Genomic DNA, 16,847 nt, shown 5'->3' with positions numbered 1-16,847 from the left:
CAGCCTAAACTATTCTGTGATTTTATGACTGATGCGACAGATTAGTGGCTAACTCCTTGTGTGACTGAGGCCTGAGTCTCACAGACACTTGATTTGGGAATGATCACATCAAATCCAAGTCTCTTCCCTCTGTACAGCACAAGTCTGGCTCCACCCTCAGTGGTCACTGTGAGGACCAAAGCTCTTTAAAGGAGCAGGGACAGCTTGCTGAGAGTCCCAGCCATCCTGCTGTGCACAATTCCCTTTGTACCTGTGTCTGGGAGTGCTTCTCTGCAGCACCATGCTGGCAGCTCCCTGAGCTCTCCTTCCCTTGTGGCCCAGGTCTCTTGCTTGACAGCAGAGGAAAGCCTGCAAAATACACAACTTTTACCCTCCCATTGGTATTGACTTTGTCTATAAATATCTAAAATGAAGCCTGCAATTGAAGAAGAAGAGCAGAAGATTAAACAGCCTCCTGAGTAGAGTTAAACCTGAAGAACTGACCTGCAGCATGGAAGTTTATGGCCTCACTCACATATGTGTGTGCCTGCTGTGCCAAACACATGTTGATATTTTCAGTTCAGGACCTGAACTGCTTCCACTTCAGGGCTGGATGTAGTGAAGCAGCTTTGGAGTTCCAGGAAACTTCTGGAAAGCCAGTCCTCTTTAGAGGGCCTTCAGGCCTCAGAAGCAGAGGCAGTCAAAGCAACCTGTGACTTTTGAACTTTGGGTAATTCCAAGAAATGAAGGAAATGGATGACTCCTGAGAGGGCTGTCCATCACAATGGGGACAAAATAGGAGATGCATCCACCTGCAGGCAGCAGGGACAGAAAAAAAGTCCCCCAAGTCAGGACAACAGGCAACAAGATCTGCTGGGATCAGGCAGGGTAATTAATTACTAAAGGAGGCAACACCCACCTGAAGGGAGGCAGGAGAACTTTCCCTACTTGTGCCTATGGGAATTTTACATAACAAATAATCTTTGGACAAACAAAAGTATCCTGATCCAAGATATTATCATGTCCAGCTATAACATGACAAGTATATTCACAGCTCAGTCATTAACTCCCAAACCCAAGCATTAGTCTATGGGGAGAATTCCTGCCCACCCCAGCTCTCATGGGCACACATGAGAACATTGCTCCACACAAAGCCACAGCCCCCACCTGTCACAGGGAAAACAGTTTCGTTCCCACCAAGATGCTGAACCTGTATTTTCAGCTTTGCTTTCAAAACAGGATTTAAATTTTTTTAAAAAAAAGTTCCCTAGGGCACTATCATGATCTTCTTGGCCCCAAATCCCAAGATAAATTAGGAGCACGGTGTTCCCTGTGGCTGTGCATGGGGATTAAAGGTTTTGAAAGGTAATATCCTGCTCTGAGCCTTTCAGCCAATATAGCCATGACACTGATTTCCTCTCCTTGGCTGCCTATCCTGTGCTGTTTATGAAACATATGTGTTTGGGGAAATATGCCTGAAAAGGAGACTGAGGTTTTTTTCATGTGACTGATGATCACATCAATTCCTTTAATCAAATTGGATTAAATATAGAAACTACGACTTACAGTCTTCCTCCAGAGAGTAAAAAAAGCTTTTATTCTGCTCCCAGTGTATGCTGACTGTGCTTTACACCTCATTCTAACAGCATACTTGAGCTGCAGGCAGACTCATGCAGCACATTGCTTCCCTCTCAAAGGCTTTTAGCTCCCTCTACAGCCCTCGAGCACACGGAAGATTTTAACAAAATGATGGAAAAATTAATTGGCAAACCTGTAAGTAATGCCCTTGCTGAGAACAAGCTGAAAATCAGTCAGAATTAAGAGTGACACCCCCTCCAGTCTTCTCTGCTTTCCTCTCTAACAATCTTTCTTACCCCACACACAAACCTGGATCAAGAACCATTATTGATCTTTTAAAAACTGAGATCAATTCAGGCAAGACTTTAAATCCAAGCCTTTGGTGGAGCCAAACTCTGCTGTCTCTGCCAATTCCCACGTGCTCTACAGTGCTCCAGAGGCAGAGCCAAGGCTGGCAGGGATGCCAGGAGACCCTGGGGACACCGTGTCCCACCTGCTCATGCCAGGCATGGTGGGGCACCCCAGGAGCCTCTCAGAGCCTCCTGGCACAGGCAATCCCAGGGCATGCAGCCCTGTCTGTCTGTCTGTCTAGCACAGCTGCCTCTGCAGGGACAGACCTTCACAGAGCTTGTGGGAGCCTCCTCTCAGGAGCATGGAATGGCTCTGTGTGTGCCCTACTGAGATTTACTGAGTTATCCTGAGGCACCCAGGCCTCCAGGGCACTGTGGGTGGGCAGTGACAGTGCTCATGTGTACCTGATTGAAGGCAAGGCTGATGCCAGGAAGAGGAAATGCATCTTATCTCATCATTTGAGATATAAAAATTCATCCCACAGCACAGGGACTTGACAATAATCTCAAAGCTTTCTTGTGCATTCAAAGCAAGCTGAAATGCCTCTGCTTGAGCACCGGTCCCAGCATGGGCACAGGGATCCTGCCTGCTTCAGCAGCAAAGCCATAACTTCTCTGGGATGCTGGGCAGCAGCAGAAATGCCCCTGGCTGCAGAGGGCAGCTTGGGGCAGGGTTAAAGAGCAGCTGTCCCCACCATTCCCAAATCCTGCTGTCCCTGTGCCCAGGCACTCAGTTCCCTGCACAGATCCCACCCTGCTGCTGCTGGACACGCACGTTTCACACTCCAGCCTGCCAACACCCCCACTCCCAAACACAGCTGCACCTCTGGGGGGCTCTGGGGGCTGCTGGGCTCCCCCAGCCCCTCTCTGGTGAGGCCATTCCCAGCAGGAACCTGCCAGTCCTTGGGGCACAGGCAGGGAGGTGGGGGCTGTGCAGGCACGAGGGACATCCAGCCCAGGCAGCAGGGCTGAAACCAGGGCTGGTGTCTGTGCCATTCACATTCTCTGAAATATCCCCTCTCCCAGGAGTTTCACCTGAGAAGCTGAGAAGCCTCAGAGAAAAAGGGAAACAATTCTTATCTCATTTGCTTCTCCTGTGTTGTGCTCATGTGCAATGTGTTTGGAGATTGTTTACCCACAGGTGATTGTTCCATTGGATTCTGCTGTGAGTTGTTTTGGCTCTTTGGCCAATCAGGGCCAAGCTGCGTCAGGACTCTGGAGAGAGTCACAAGTTTTCATTATTATCTTTTTAGCCTTCTGTAAGTATCCTTTCTGTATCTTTAGTATAGCATTCTTTAATATAATGTAGTATCATAAAATAATAAATTAGCCTTCTGAGACCATGGAGTCAGATCCATCGTTCCTGCCCCCATCTGGGGGGAACCCAAATACAACAGGTGTATTGTCTGGGGACCCCAGCCCAGGAGGAAGGTTACCTCAGCTGGGAGGGGTGACCACACTGTGTATCAGAAATTAATAGAGACAATCTCTGTCAAAATCACTGCATTCCTGTGTGACTCCCACAGGGAAAGGCAGGTCAGCCCAAAGCAAGGAAAACTGCTACAGGACAAGAACCACTAACACTTATTTTCACCATCTCACCTCTTGGGATTGGCTTTGTCCCTTTCACCAACCCAGAAATATCACCTGGGGGTTTTTTACCCAACAGAAAAGAAGTGACAGCACCAGTGGGAGTGTGTCAACAGGCACCTCCAGGAGCACTTCCAGTGAGTGACACCAGGTCAGCCCCAGAGCCACACCTGATCAAAGACAATCAGTGCAGGCAGGCTAGAAACAAAATCTGCAGCTCTGGGACAGGACTGTGTGTTCCCACCTGGAGAATGAAGTGGACACCACCTGCCGAGGGTGCAGTCACACAGAAAGGGAGTTTGATCTTTTGAGGGTAAGAAAATGGAAAGAAACATTTGGTGTGTTTTAGATCTCTTGTTTTCTCAACTAGTGACTCAAAATACAAAACTAGTAGTGACTAGTGACTCAAAACCACAGAAACTCTAAAGGAAAAGAGGGAATACAGACAGCTAAAGGACAAGAAAACAGCATGAATAGTAGATACAATCACTTCTCAGGCTCTACTCACTTGTTTGGATTTTTCTCCTCCAATTCTGATACTTATTTAACGCCGTGGACTGGAAACTGTTGGCTCTCTGGAGTGCTGGGCAGAAACAGAGGGGACACAGGGTAAGCTAATGCAGCACAAGCCGGAGAGCAAACGTGGAGCTGGGGAGAACAGGAGGCAGGAGGAGCAGAACCCCAAATTCCTGGGGCAGGGGCTCCGTTCTCCGAGCAGCTGCAGCCGGGAGAGGGCAGCGCGCATCCGCAGGGATGCAGGAGCAGCTCCGAGCCCTGCCTGACCCCGAACCCAACAGGGATGGGGCAGGAAAACAGCCCAGCAAACAGGGATCCACCCCAGCAAACAGGGACGGGAGCAGTAAAAACACCCCAGCAAAAGGGATGGGAGAAGGAAAAACCCCCCAGCAAAAGGGATGGGAGAAGGAAAAACCCCCCAGCAAACAGGGATGGGGCAGGAAAAACAGCCCAGCAAAGAGGGATGGGAGAAGGAAAAACACCTCAGCAAACAGGGATGGGAGAAGGAAAAACCCCCCAGCAAACAGGGATGGGGCAGGAAAAACACCTCAACAAACAGGGATGGGAGCAGGAAAAACACCTCAGCAAACAGGGATGGGGCAGGAAAAACACCTCAACAAACAGGGATGGGAGCAGGAAAAACACCTCAGCAAACAGGGATGGGGCAGGAAAAACACCCCAGGATGGAGCAGGAAAAACACCCCAGAAACAGGGATGGGGCAGGAAAAACAGCCCAGCAAACAGGGATGGGGCAGGAAAAACAGCCCAGCAAACAGGGATGGGGCAGGAAAAACACCTCAACAAACAGGGATGGGGGCAGTGGGAAACTGGGGACGAAGAGGGACAAAATCCTTTGGTGGCTACATGGAGCCACAAGCTGCTGGGCACCTTTTGGTCTGCTGCTGTCCTTTTGCATCAAACAAGGGCTCCTTATTCAAGAGGGGATTTAAATTGCTGTGTAAAATTCCCTCTTTTCTGCTAGGATTAAAAATGCATATATGGATGTGGGAGTGGTGGGAGATGGGAAGAAAGGAACGCTGGCAGCCTTTTATTTTCTGCAGAACCATGTCTTTGGCTGTTTTGTGCACATCTTTTAGTTGTGACCAGCTCCAGAGAAGAGTTTCTTTCCAGTCTTTGAAGGCAGACTGCTCCCAAACCCCTCCCCACCTCCCTGCTAGCTATGTCCTTTCCTCCCTGTGCTTTCACTGGGCACAAAACCATGCAGCAGCTACCTGTAGAAACCCAAATTGTTGCAAGCAGAGCTCTCCAGTGATTCCCAGCCTCACCCTTGCCTAGGCAGTGCTGCAGATTACCTAACACCACCCTAACAGTTTACTGGTGGGAAAACATCCCTCCCACCCCTGCAAGCCAAGCACAAGGCACAGCTCCTCCAGGCTACCCTGCGCTGTGGGAATGGTGCTTTTGGGCAGAAAAAAGACAGAAACCCCCCCAAAAAGACAACCTGGCCACACTGCAGGAACAGCCTCCACTTTGAACAGTCTCCCCCAGTCCTACCTGCACCCTCAGAGAGGCTGCTGGAGCACCCCCACGCCAGGGTACTGCTTACCATCAGCCACTTTGGATGTTTTGGAGCTTTCCTGGGGCACCGTGGGGCTCCTGATGAGCGATGCCCACCTCGGGATGGGGCTGGAGCAGGCGGGGGGCGAGGCTGGCACCAAGGGATGGGCTTCACCCACCTCTGAGCTCGAGGAGCCCCCGGGCACATCAAACTCCAGCTCAGAGCTACAGGGGAAAGGGAGAGAAAAATGCGTGATTGGCTTTTGGCAAATATTGAAATGAGTATTATATGGGTTGTGTTAGAAAGTTATGCTGTATTAATTCTCTTAAGCATGTGGTAAATATAGTTTTAGGTTATAACATCATGTTAAAATAGAAACTATGCTATGTAGGGTACTTTTTTTTAAAGGGAGGACTCACAGTGAGACAGCAGCCACAGGACACCTGAATCTTTCAGAGAAAGAGAAAAAGAATTTATTGCCCCATTATCAGAAGAAATTAACTTCTTCCCACCTCACTCGGCCCTGAAGATGCCGTCAGGATTCAGAGGAAGAAGCTGACACTGCCCAGACAGAATCCTGTGTTTGAATGGAATTTATGCATCATGTATGAGGTGTATGAATATGCAACAGGCTGTTGCTGTTAAGGGTTAATCCTCTGTTAACGTGGGTTCTTTTTCGGGCTTATTTTGCCCAGAAAAGGTACCTGGACCATCTATAACTCTTTGTTTTTATTGTCTCATATTGTTCTAATCCAAATTGTCCAAATTATTATTACTCTAACTATATTACTATTTATATAACTATTTTATTACTATTAAACTTTTAAAAACAAGTGATTGGTGGTTTTCACAAGGGCAAGATGGAAGTGGGACATTTCAGGGGGTGCAGCCAGCACCAGCATGAACCCTGACAGCAGTGTGGGTGTTTCAGAGGAAGAGGTGCCTGGCAGCCAAAGCTGATGGCCTCATTTTCCTCCTTTCATCACCACGATGCCAGGACTGTGATTTGCTGTGGGTGCTACCCAGCTGAGCTATCCCCATTGCCATCAGAGTCTGGATTTGCACCCACAGCCACAAGGTTCAGCACCTGGGATCAAACCCCTCAGTGCTCACACAGCAAGGCCAGGCACTTCTGCCTGCAAGTATGAACTGAGGGAAACAGCATTTGCAGTGCTGGGATTGGCCTGGAAACAATGCACCGTGCCCTGTTCACATTTTTCCTGCAGATTTGTGAAAATATGAGGAGAAAGGAGCCTGGAGGAGAGGCGTGAGGACAGCCACAGGCCCAGCAAGCAAGGCTGAGTCAAGAAGCTGGAGAAAATTGTAAGCATAAGTCTAGAGAGAGAGGATTGGGTGAAGCTACTTAAGCAGCCTTCAAACGTGCAAAAGGTGTCTGTAGGAAAGAAGGAAACAAACTCTGCTCATTCCTGGGAGCCACTGGGCCAGCCCATGGAACAGTGAGCAGCACAGGGAGGCACCTGAGCTGATCAGAGGCAGATTATGGCATCCCCTTGAGTAAATGTAATTAAAAATACACCACACAAACACACCATGCACATCCTGACCTTGCCTCAGGGCACAGCAACCTTTTGAGGTGATTATTAGCCCTTTTTCTAGTAACCAGGCCATTTCTTTCATCTCTGAAGTCCAGGCTGTAGGGAACAGACACCATCAGCCCTTCTGATGTGACCACGTTGCCATTGCAGCCACACATGAGTGCACTGCAGCAGGATCCCTCTCAGCCTCTTTTGCATGCCAACAATACTGCCAACCTAATTTATTCCCACCTAAATCTATTCCTCTGATGATTAATAGCTGTGCCTCAAAAGAAGAGGATTTCACATTGCGAGCAGTCCTGCTGGCATGGCAGGAGAACGCTGCTCTGTGTTTGTACAGAAGAAAGCAGGGTTTTATTGTCACAGCCCAGCAGGAAGAAGAGGAAGAGGAGAGGCTGCAGGCCTGTATAAAGGCACACATGTGGGTAGCACCCACCAGTGCTGGCCCCCAGCTGCGCCCAGATCCAGCCAGCAGTGCAGGGAGGCCAGGGCAGGCAGGACAGCAGGGAAGTGAGCGCCTCTCCAGGTGCACTGCTCTCTGAACAGCAGGCTGAACCACAGTGGCCTTGAATGTCATGCTAAAACACACTTTTTAAGCTGCCTTTCAACCATAGCAAAGTCAACCATACAGATAGATACAGACATATATATGTAGAAGTATAAATATATAAAGTCTTTGACCCTGTGTGAGACCCGGTGTGGATGGAGAGACACCACACTGAGATTGGGCAGAACGCCACACCAAAGGAAAGGAAAAAGCCCTGCCATGAACATTGATTGATATCTTTCTGTTTTAAAGAGCAAAACATGTATTTTCCTTGGCCAGCAAGGAGGTAAGTGCTCTAGTATGAGGTTTCTCCTCTTGTCTCTGCTGGAAAGGGGGTCATTATTCACATTATTCAAAGCCTGAACTGCACAGCTGTCACTGCTGGTTTTCCCAGTCCCCCCGAGTTCCCTGCAGCCGGCCCAGCAGTGCCATTTGTCACTTGCTGTTTCTCTTGTCCCCCCTTTCAGGCAGGGACTGTCCTGCTGGAGCAGAGGGGGCATTCACTCCTGTGCCACTGGCACCCTCTGTGCTGTCACCCCTGTGCCAGGTCCTGCTGTCCAGCCCCAGGGGAAGGAGCTGATCCCTCAGATCAGGGGATTAGCTGGCTTCCATCACTGCCAGGACACCAGGAGCTGCAGGGTGCTAGCAGGGGATGCAGCACATGCTCTGCAGAGGAGCTGTCAAACAGGCAGGAAACCCTTCCCAGTGTTCTCCATTTCCTCATGGACAGGCTCATCCTTCCCTGTAAGAGCACCCAGCACTCACAGGGCACAAACCCCATTTACAGCCACCTCAGGGAACAGCAGGAGGTTGCATTTCTCAGGGCCAGGCTGCTCTCTAAAAGCTGCACACAGCACTACAAGTGGGTGTTTAGAGAGTGTCAGAAATCTGAATGAGCTTCCCAGCAGAGCAGCAGTGTTTGCATCAATTGGTCTCTTGGGTTTGCCTTTTCTCCTTTTTGTTTTTCACTTCCCCTCTTACTGTTTAGTTCTCAGTAAGGAAAAGTGCTTTACTCAGGGGAAACCAATCTAATCTTCAGATGGAATGAACTGCCACAGAACCCTGCCCAAAAGCAAATATATTCTCATGACTATGTAGAAATTGGGCTTCCTCTGACAGCTCCCCAAGGTTCATCAAATTTCAGATTTCTTAGGGATGGGCAGGCTCTCAAAACCCAGGAGAGGCCCAGGGTGTGGAGCTGCAGGATGGGCCCAAGGTGGGAGGTGGCCACGTCACAGGATGCACCTTTTGCCATAACACACCCACTGCCCAAATCCCAAATCCCTGTGTAACAAAAACTGTCCATTCCAAGAGCTGAACCCAAGCTGATCACAGCAATGCTTTACCCTCTGATCCAGGCCCCTGTGTGGGATGGGAATGTTTGAACATTTCCTGCAAAGTGATTCATGTGCCTTGTAGGGATTTATGGTTGCGGTTAAGAACAACTGTTATTCTGAGCATTTGTGAGGGTTTTTTTTTGTTTGGTTCTTTTCTCCCACCCTCCTTTGTTGTACATACATCCAGTACTATATTATGTTATGATTTTCTTTAGCATTCCAGAGAAAAGCAAACTGCTCTTGCAGCTTTAGTTGTGTTTTAGGTACCTGCTAGCATCACTGGTGACTATGACTCGAACAGCCAGGAGGTTGTGCTCAGCCATCTCCTCCTCAGGGATGACCCAAGGAGAAAAAGGAAAAGCAAACTGGTCTTGCAGCTTTAGTTATGTTTTAGGTACCTAAAAGCAAACTGCTTTTGTAGGTTTAGTTGTGTTTTAGGTACCTAAAAGCAAACGGTTCTTGTAGCTTTAGTTGTATCTTAAGTACTGCTAGCATCACTGGTGACCATGACTCGAACGGCCAGGAGATGCCCAGCCATCTCCTCCTCAGGGATGACCCAAAGAGAAAAGCAAACTGCTCTTGTAGGTTTAGCTGTGTTTTAGGTACCTGCTAGCATCACTGGTGACCATGACTCGAACGGCCAGGAGGTTGTGCTCAGCCATCTCCTCCTCGGGGATGACCCTCACGATGGCCCACTCGGGGGAAGGGGGGCACAACCAGGGCTCCAGCTCCTGCTCTTCAGGGATGCTCCTTGCCTTCTTGGGGGAGCTGGGCTCATCAGCCACGGGCAGGCAGCAGCCTGGAAGGCACAAAGGGGACAGCAGGCTGTTAGGGGAGGAGGGAGTCCATGGGGCACCTTGCCCCTGCACTTGAGTGGTCCTTGGCTGGTGGTTTCTGCCTGGGGTCCCCAAAGGCACAGGCAAAGTGTGTGCACTGACAGCCTGGCATGGCAGAAACACCCCTCCAGCCCAGGACAGCCCTGTCAGGGCTCCTCAGCTTGGATCCAGAGAGAAGGAACCTTCAGGGGCAGCCTCAGCTTCTGCAGCTGCGGGTCCGTATTGTATTTGCTGGGACCCCCGTGGCAGGCAGGAATGATGGATCTGACTCCATGTTCTCAGAAGGCTAATTTATTATTTTATGGTACTATATTATATTAAAGAATACTATACTAAACTATACTACAGAATAGAGAAAGGATACTTACAGAAGGCTAAAAAGATAATAATGAAAACTCATGACACTTTCCAGAGCCCCGACACAGCTTGGCCCTGATTGGCCAAAGAGTGAAAACAACTCACAGCAGAATCCAATGAAACAATCACCTGTGGGTAAACAATCTCCAAACACATTCCACATGAGCACAACACAGGAGAAGCAAATGAGATAATTATTGTTTTCCTTTTTCTCTAAGGCTTCTTAGCTTCCCAGGAGAAAAATCCTGGGTGAAGGGGTTTTTCAGAGAATGTGACAGGTCCTGTGATATCAGCCTGGTGCCTGGTGGCAGCAGTGCCACACGTGCCAGCCACACAAGTAGGGATTTATGGACTTTTTTCCAGCCTCTTATGGACCTGTGTGCATGGCAGGAGGCAGATGAACCAACCTTGCTTGGATGGCTGAACCTTCAGCCTCACCCTGCAAGTTTAGGTCAGTTTAGGACAGCAGGAATGAATAAAATAAACACAGACCTCCTCAGGTTATTTTTGATTGCGTACAGCAAATACAGAACCTGGTTTGTGAAAAGCAGCAGCATCCCAGCAGCTGAACAGTGCTGTCCCTGAACTTCACATTCAGGCAGGGGAAGTAAAGAGTAAAGCCATGTTTCCCTCGCTCAAGTGGTTGAGACAGGAGATAATTTCTCCCTGTGAAATCCTTCACTTCTGAGCAACCTTTTCTACCCACAATTTCCCACCCAAGCAGATACAAACATATCAGCTGCAAAGTTCCCTGGGGCTGGGTGCAGAAGGGACAAATGACAAGCTCCAGGAGAGTGGCTGTGCCCATGTGTGGTGCTTTACCTGCATCCAATTCAACACTGTCCTTCTAATTTACACCTAGACTGGGGGAAAAAACATCAAACTTGGGACATGGCTTATTTTCTGATCTGCTGGAGCAAACCATCCAGTTAACATCAATTAAACTATTTAACTTGCAGTGCCTCCATTTATTGCAGGAGTGCACTCACTCCATCCTTCTGTTTGCAGGAGTTTTTAGCTTGAACACGCTCAGGCCCTGCATCCAGCTCAATAGCACCACAGCAGCCACATGTTTCTTGACTGCAGAGGTTTCATTTCCTCTGGGAGATGTGAGGAAATTCATACCTCTCTGATTTTTATGTCTGACTTCTAGTTCGGCCAAACCAGGCCACCCACCCAAGGATGCAGCTAAGGAAAATTCAGTGTTCTGAGCCAATTTGTAAACCCCAGATCTTCCAACTCAGCTTTCTCCTTAAAAGATGGTGCATTTTACATGAAAATCAGAGCAAGCAAATGCAAATAATATTTTACCAGCTCGTTCTATAAGTTCTGCACCCATGCTGGCAATAAACACTGCCCAAGGTCACTTCAAGGGGCTGCCAAAGAAAGTCAGTTTTGCCATCGGCTCGCACACTCAGTGTGTTCCTTCCCACCCCACTCTACTATGCTTTCCCTGCCACACTACCAGGAAAGAGGAGAAAACATGTTTATGACTAGCAGACACACAGCTGGAGACCATCAAAACCCACAGCCAGACAGACAGACAGACTACCTACAGTGATTGCTAGCACGGTTCCTGAACGTGAACACATTTCCAGTCAACACGTCCCTCTGCAATGCCTTGCTGCACATCCAGTTTCCAACCATAACAGAGATGGTGAAGGACCTCAGGGTGCCACCATCAGGACACCAGATGACAGTGATGGATGGCACCATTACCTCTCTGAAGAGGTAAATTTCTGTGCTTGCTTTTTTCTATTGCATTCTTCTTTTTTTTTTTTTTTATTTCTTTCTGGCATTACAACCTCTCCACTTCTTGAACTCTGCACCCAGGAGCTGACCCTCCCAGCAGGCTGTTAAAACAGCAGAGTCCTTTCTGAGCAAGTTCAGTTTACATCCACAGTGATGCCAAGCAGGTTCAAGACCAGCACCCCTGCCCATGGCAGATCTCTGTAGATCCCTTCCCACTCAAACCACTCAAGGATTTGAAAGCAAACCCACTCCTTACTAACATATTTTATCAGTATTTGTAGTGAGACATATAAATTGAATAAATTACATTGCACTCAGCTCCATCAAAGCAGAAACTTGACCATCTTGGTGTTCCTGTGCGTGGGACACCCACATGGGCATGTGAACTCCAACACTGGCTTACGCATTCTGCAGGGACTTCTTTACAGCTCTTATTTTGCACAGCTAGAGAAGAAGGGCTATGTGAACTAATTTCTGCTGAATCAGCCCAGAGGCTGAGTACTCACACAAAGGTGAGGCACACATTTATGCTGCTGGACAGATGTTAGGCTAAATTAGAAGCAGGTCATTCAGAAATTTCCAGCCTCACAGCTCTCCCTGAATCCTGAACAGCCAGCCATCCTTGGTCCTCAGTGAGATGTCAGCACAGCAAGGCTGAGCAGGAGGACCCTGATTTTCTGGAATTCTGACTTCAGGGTGGAAAGCAGGCTGTAAACCTCAGTGCCCATCATAGTGCAGATTGAGACTGCCAGGACCTCAGAATGCCAGTGAAGGACTTCAGGCTGCTGTTGCTTGAGTCCTTTACTAACTCTGTGCCTGGCTCTTGAGTATCTCCAGCAAGGGACACTCCACACCCTCCCTGGGCAACCTGCACAGCCACTGCACAGCACAGACGCTCTTCCTCATGTTCAGGTGGAACCTCCCGTGCACCAACTTCTGTCCATTGCCTCTTGTCCTAGTGCTCAGCGCCACTGAGCAGAGCCTGGCTCTGCCCTCTTTTCACCCTCCCTTCAGATACTGATAGACTTTGATTAAGTCCCTCTCAGTCATCTGTTCTCAAGGCTCAAATCTCTCAGCCTGTCCTCATCAGAGGATGCTCCAGCAGCCTAATCATTTCCTCCCCAGGACAGGAGGTTTTTGACTAGAAGCCAAGAGGCTGAGTCAGAGGAACTGAGTTTATCTAAATTAAAGCTGCAGAGGCATGGTGTGTGCAGGATGGAACAGGCACAGCCCTGTTCCTGCTGTGCAGAGGGTGCCATGCCATGACCTCTGCGGGGCCTCACCAGAGGAAGCCCCACTCCTCAGGAAACAGGCCCTCAAAATAGCATTTGTGTAAGGAATTACTTCATTTCCACCGTGCTCACTCCACGCGTCCCACTCCCTGTGCCTCAGCATCCTACAGACTTCCAGGAGGGAATTTGCCTGCTACACAGCACACTTTGGGCTGGAGGCCCTGCTAATCCTTGGCCTAAACACCCAACTGACCCAGGGAAAGGGGGTTTGTCATAGATGCTACGTATAAATTCGTGCTGAGGCTATAGTAATCTCACCTGAAGAAAATCCTGGCATGCCAAAGGAGGATTATGGAGAAATTCCCTCTGATGAGATTGCAGCAATATGCACCAAGATCCTAGCCTGAATATTCATCTCCAGAAATGTTGATTCCAGAGGATTATTCATCTGACCAAACCCCAGCAATATGCATTGAATATGCATCATCAGTAAGATAAATCTGTGTCTCCTAGAATGTATATTGCAGGAGATTTTCCTCTAACAAGGTGAATTATTTACCAGCTTTGGGAAACTCTCAGCAAGAGCAACAGCAAGGAAGGAAAAACTACATGAATATGCCAAGAGGATAAGATCAACATAAGAAAGCAAGAACCCCTTCCCAGCAACCTTCAGAGCTTGGAAATGCATAAAACAGACTTAGTGAGAGCTGTCTCTGGGTGATGCACAGAGGAGAGGAGCCATAGTGGCCCCCCATCTCACCCAACGCTGTGAGCCTGGTTCAGCACTGATCTGAGCTTTGCTTGTGGCCTTTTTACCTTTGTATTTAAATTATGGAATAAATTCTCCTTATTAATCCAACTGCCTAATTCTTTTATAACAGGCTGGAGGAGCAGGACAAGGCCCTGTGGGAAGGTGTGAGCATTGTGTCACCCACATATGATGATCCTTCTCATCCATAACCCTGCCCCAGTCTTTGGCTGACTTGCATTTAGAGCAAAGAACATGGCTTTAGAGTTTGTGGGGTTTTTCTGTTTGTTTGCTTGTTTGGTGGTTGGGGTTTTTAACTTTTTTTTATGCAAGCAGTGAAGCTTAGCTGCCTTCAGCTGCTTAAGAGCAGCAACACATCCAGTGATTTGAACAGAACAATCACATATTCATCTGGCCTTCCCACTCAAACATGATGAAAAATGTGGATAAAAACAATTTCTCCTTTGTCTGCATTTCAAAACTCACCTCACCCTCCTCACATGGGCAGAGAAACGACTGTTTTCCTTACAGGGCAAGGATTTAGCTAAGCCCTGTGGTAACTGAGAAGTATTCCCAAGGCTTCAGCTTGCAGGGCTTGTACCTGGGTTGGCTCTCACCCAGAGGTCAGAGCTGGTCAAAACTGACTCCTATCCATGGGCTTGGCCAAAGAGCCCCTGCAAACCCCAAGGACAGATACAGATACAAACCCCTTCCCTTTAAAACATAATTTTTCTCTCCATTAAGTGTCATGCCAAGTGTTTTAATTCAATGTTGTGCCAGCTCATCTTGGTATTAAAGACAGAAATGTCTGCACCAGGCCTTGAATTAGTCAGAGATGCGGCAGTGAGGGACAAAGACATTATAAAAGACCTTTCCCTCCATCTCTCTGGAGATGCTTTCCCTGGCTGAGCCCTTCAGGAAGCTCATGGGCTCAAGGCCTTGTCTTGCTAACCAAAAGCAGGCAAACTCAGCACAGCTCTTCTGCTTGCTCAAAGTTCAGTGCAACCCTGAATTTGCAAGCCTCTCTCAATGACAGACTTGTAAAATTCACATTGCTTACAGAGTGATTATCCACCATAACCTAAAAAGCATTTCTACCTTTTTTCTTTTTTTAAATAACTTTTTGTAATGGCAGCCTCAGTCTGGATGCATTTCAGCATCTAACAGGGCCTTCATGCAGCACCACTGTCCTGCAAAGGCTCGGTGCCTGTCGCAGACATCCTTTTCACTAAAAATCCTTTCTTTAGGATTTTCCCTTCTGGGAAGCTGAAGGCCCAGAAAAAGAATGGAAACATTGGTTATCTGCTGCTGTGGAATGCAACAGGTGCACCTGTGACTGGCCCATGTTGGATGTGTATAGTTAATGGCCAATCAAGGACCAAGCTCTCTCTGGGACAGAGTGGGAGAGAGCTCCTTTGTTATTCATTCCTTTTCTATTCTTAGCTTAGCTAGCCTTCTGAGAACTTTTCCTTCTATTTCTTTTTAGTATAGTCATAATGCACTATATATATATCATAAAATAATAACTCAAGCCTTCTGAACATAGAATCAACATTCTCGTCTCTCTCTTCACCTGCAAATCCTTGTGACCACAGTCACAGGTGCCCAAGGCAGGAACATGGCAGTGAAACCTGATGTCCCCACAGTTGTTGCCTTTCCTAATGGAAATTCTTCCAAAACCGTGCCTTGGATCAACTCATTTGGAGAGCCAAAGTGATCCCAAGGTCCAGAAACAAGAATAGAGAAATCTCCTGGTATGTGGGGTCAGGGCCTCTGGCATCTCAAGAGGTTCTGCTGATACTTTAGGTTTCCTTTCTTCCCTGGGTATGAGGGCAAAGCTGACAGTGCAGCAGAGCAGTGGAGAGACCTTCCCTGTCTGTATTGTGCTGCCTGTTGCAGACACGAGCCACATGGATATTCTTACAGCCTGAAAGCTTGCAGTGACACCCTGCTCGGAGGTGAGATGACAATGGGCTTTGCTGAGCTGATGAAAACACCCTGGGAGTCCCTGGCACGGGTCCCCTTCAGAAACGTGCCCAGCAGCAGTGTGCCACTACAGCTGTGCCAAAGAAGCTGCCCTTTCCAAAGGGGCTTAGCTCTACCCACCCGGGACACCCTCTCTGATTCCCAAGGCAAGGCATTGATCACTGCAGCATCCCAGTGCCCCCAGCCCTAGGGCCAGGGCTGGCACCAGGCACGAGCAGGAGATGCTGGGTGTGCTGCCAGTCCTGCCACACAAGGCAGCCTGACTCCAGCCCTGTTGGGGAAGATGAAACAGGAAAGCCTTGTAAATATGATTGTCTGGCAAAAGATTTTGAGAATATGGAAAGTATAAGTGAGATTGAAATGAAAGCAAGCTTTGAGATACCTTAGCTACTGAACAACTGGAAAACAATGGTGTGGCTGGCTGAAGGCAATCCCCTTTTGATGGAACAACACCCTCTGCTTGCAGACAGGCCCAAGGCTCAGAGCAGACCCTACAGCTCGGCAGAAGGGGCCCAAAGAGGAGTTTCAAGGGTTTAAAATGTAACACAGTATGGTAATGCAATGATTCTTACAGGCTGTATGTAAATGCTATAGGATTTGTATCTTGTACTAGATTGGTTAGTGAGAATTAGAATATTCAGCACAGAAATTATTTATGGTATTGTAAAGGGGACCTCGCTCTCTTAAGCTTTTGCTCTCTTACCCCTTTTTACTCTCTTATCCTCTCATCCTCTCTCCCCCTCTCTTCTCTGGGCCCTGCTCTGAGCTGTGTTTGGCAGCTCCCAGCAGGGCCCTGCACCCAGGCCCTTTGCAATAAACCCCAAGTTCCAGCAGGGCCCTGCACCCAGGCCCTTTGCAATAAACCCCAAATGCCAGCAGGGCCCTGCACCCAGGCCCTTTGCAATAAACCCCAAATCCCAGCAGGGCCCTGCACCCAGGCCCTTTGCAATAAACCCCAAATGCC

General features: G+C 48.5%; 1 protein-coding gene across 1 annotated transcript in view; it reads right to left on the bottom strand.

Annotated features, from left to right (window-relative positions):
- The window catches only part of LOC132074221 (F-actin-monooxygenase MICAL2-like), a 30,398-nt gene extending 18,517 nt beyond the window's left edge, over window positions 1-11,881 (bottom strand). The window contains exons 1-3 of the mRNA XM_059473854.1: window positions 11,722-11,881; window positions 9,579-9,771; window positions 5,564-5,756 (exon numbers count right to left, since the gene is read on the bottom strand). Coding sequence (XP_059329837.1) covers window positions 5,564-5,756; window positions 9,579-9,771; window positions 11,722-11,881 — 546 coding nt within the window. The remainder of the gene's footprint in view (window positions 1-5,563; window positions 5,757-9,578; window positions 9,772-11,721) is intronic.
- Between the last annotated feature and the right edge of the window lie 4,966 nt (window positions 11,882-16,847).

The sequence above is a fragment of the Ammospiza nelsoni genome, chromosome 6, assembly GCF_027579445.1.
Source record: "Ammospiza nelsoni isolate bAmmNel1 chromosome 6, bAmmNel1.pri, whole genome shotgun sequence".
NCBI classification, from domain to species: domain Eukaryota; kingdom Metazoa; phylum Chordata; class Aves; order Passeriformes; family Passerellidae; genus Ammospiza; species Ammospiza nelsoni.
Note: the sequence above shows the minus strand (reverse complement) of the source record. Positions and strands in the feature narration are given on the sequence as shown.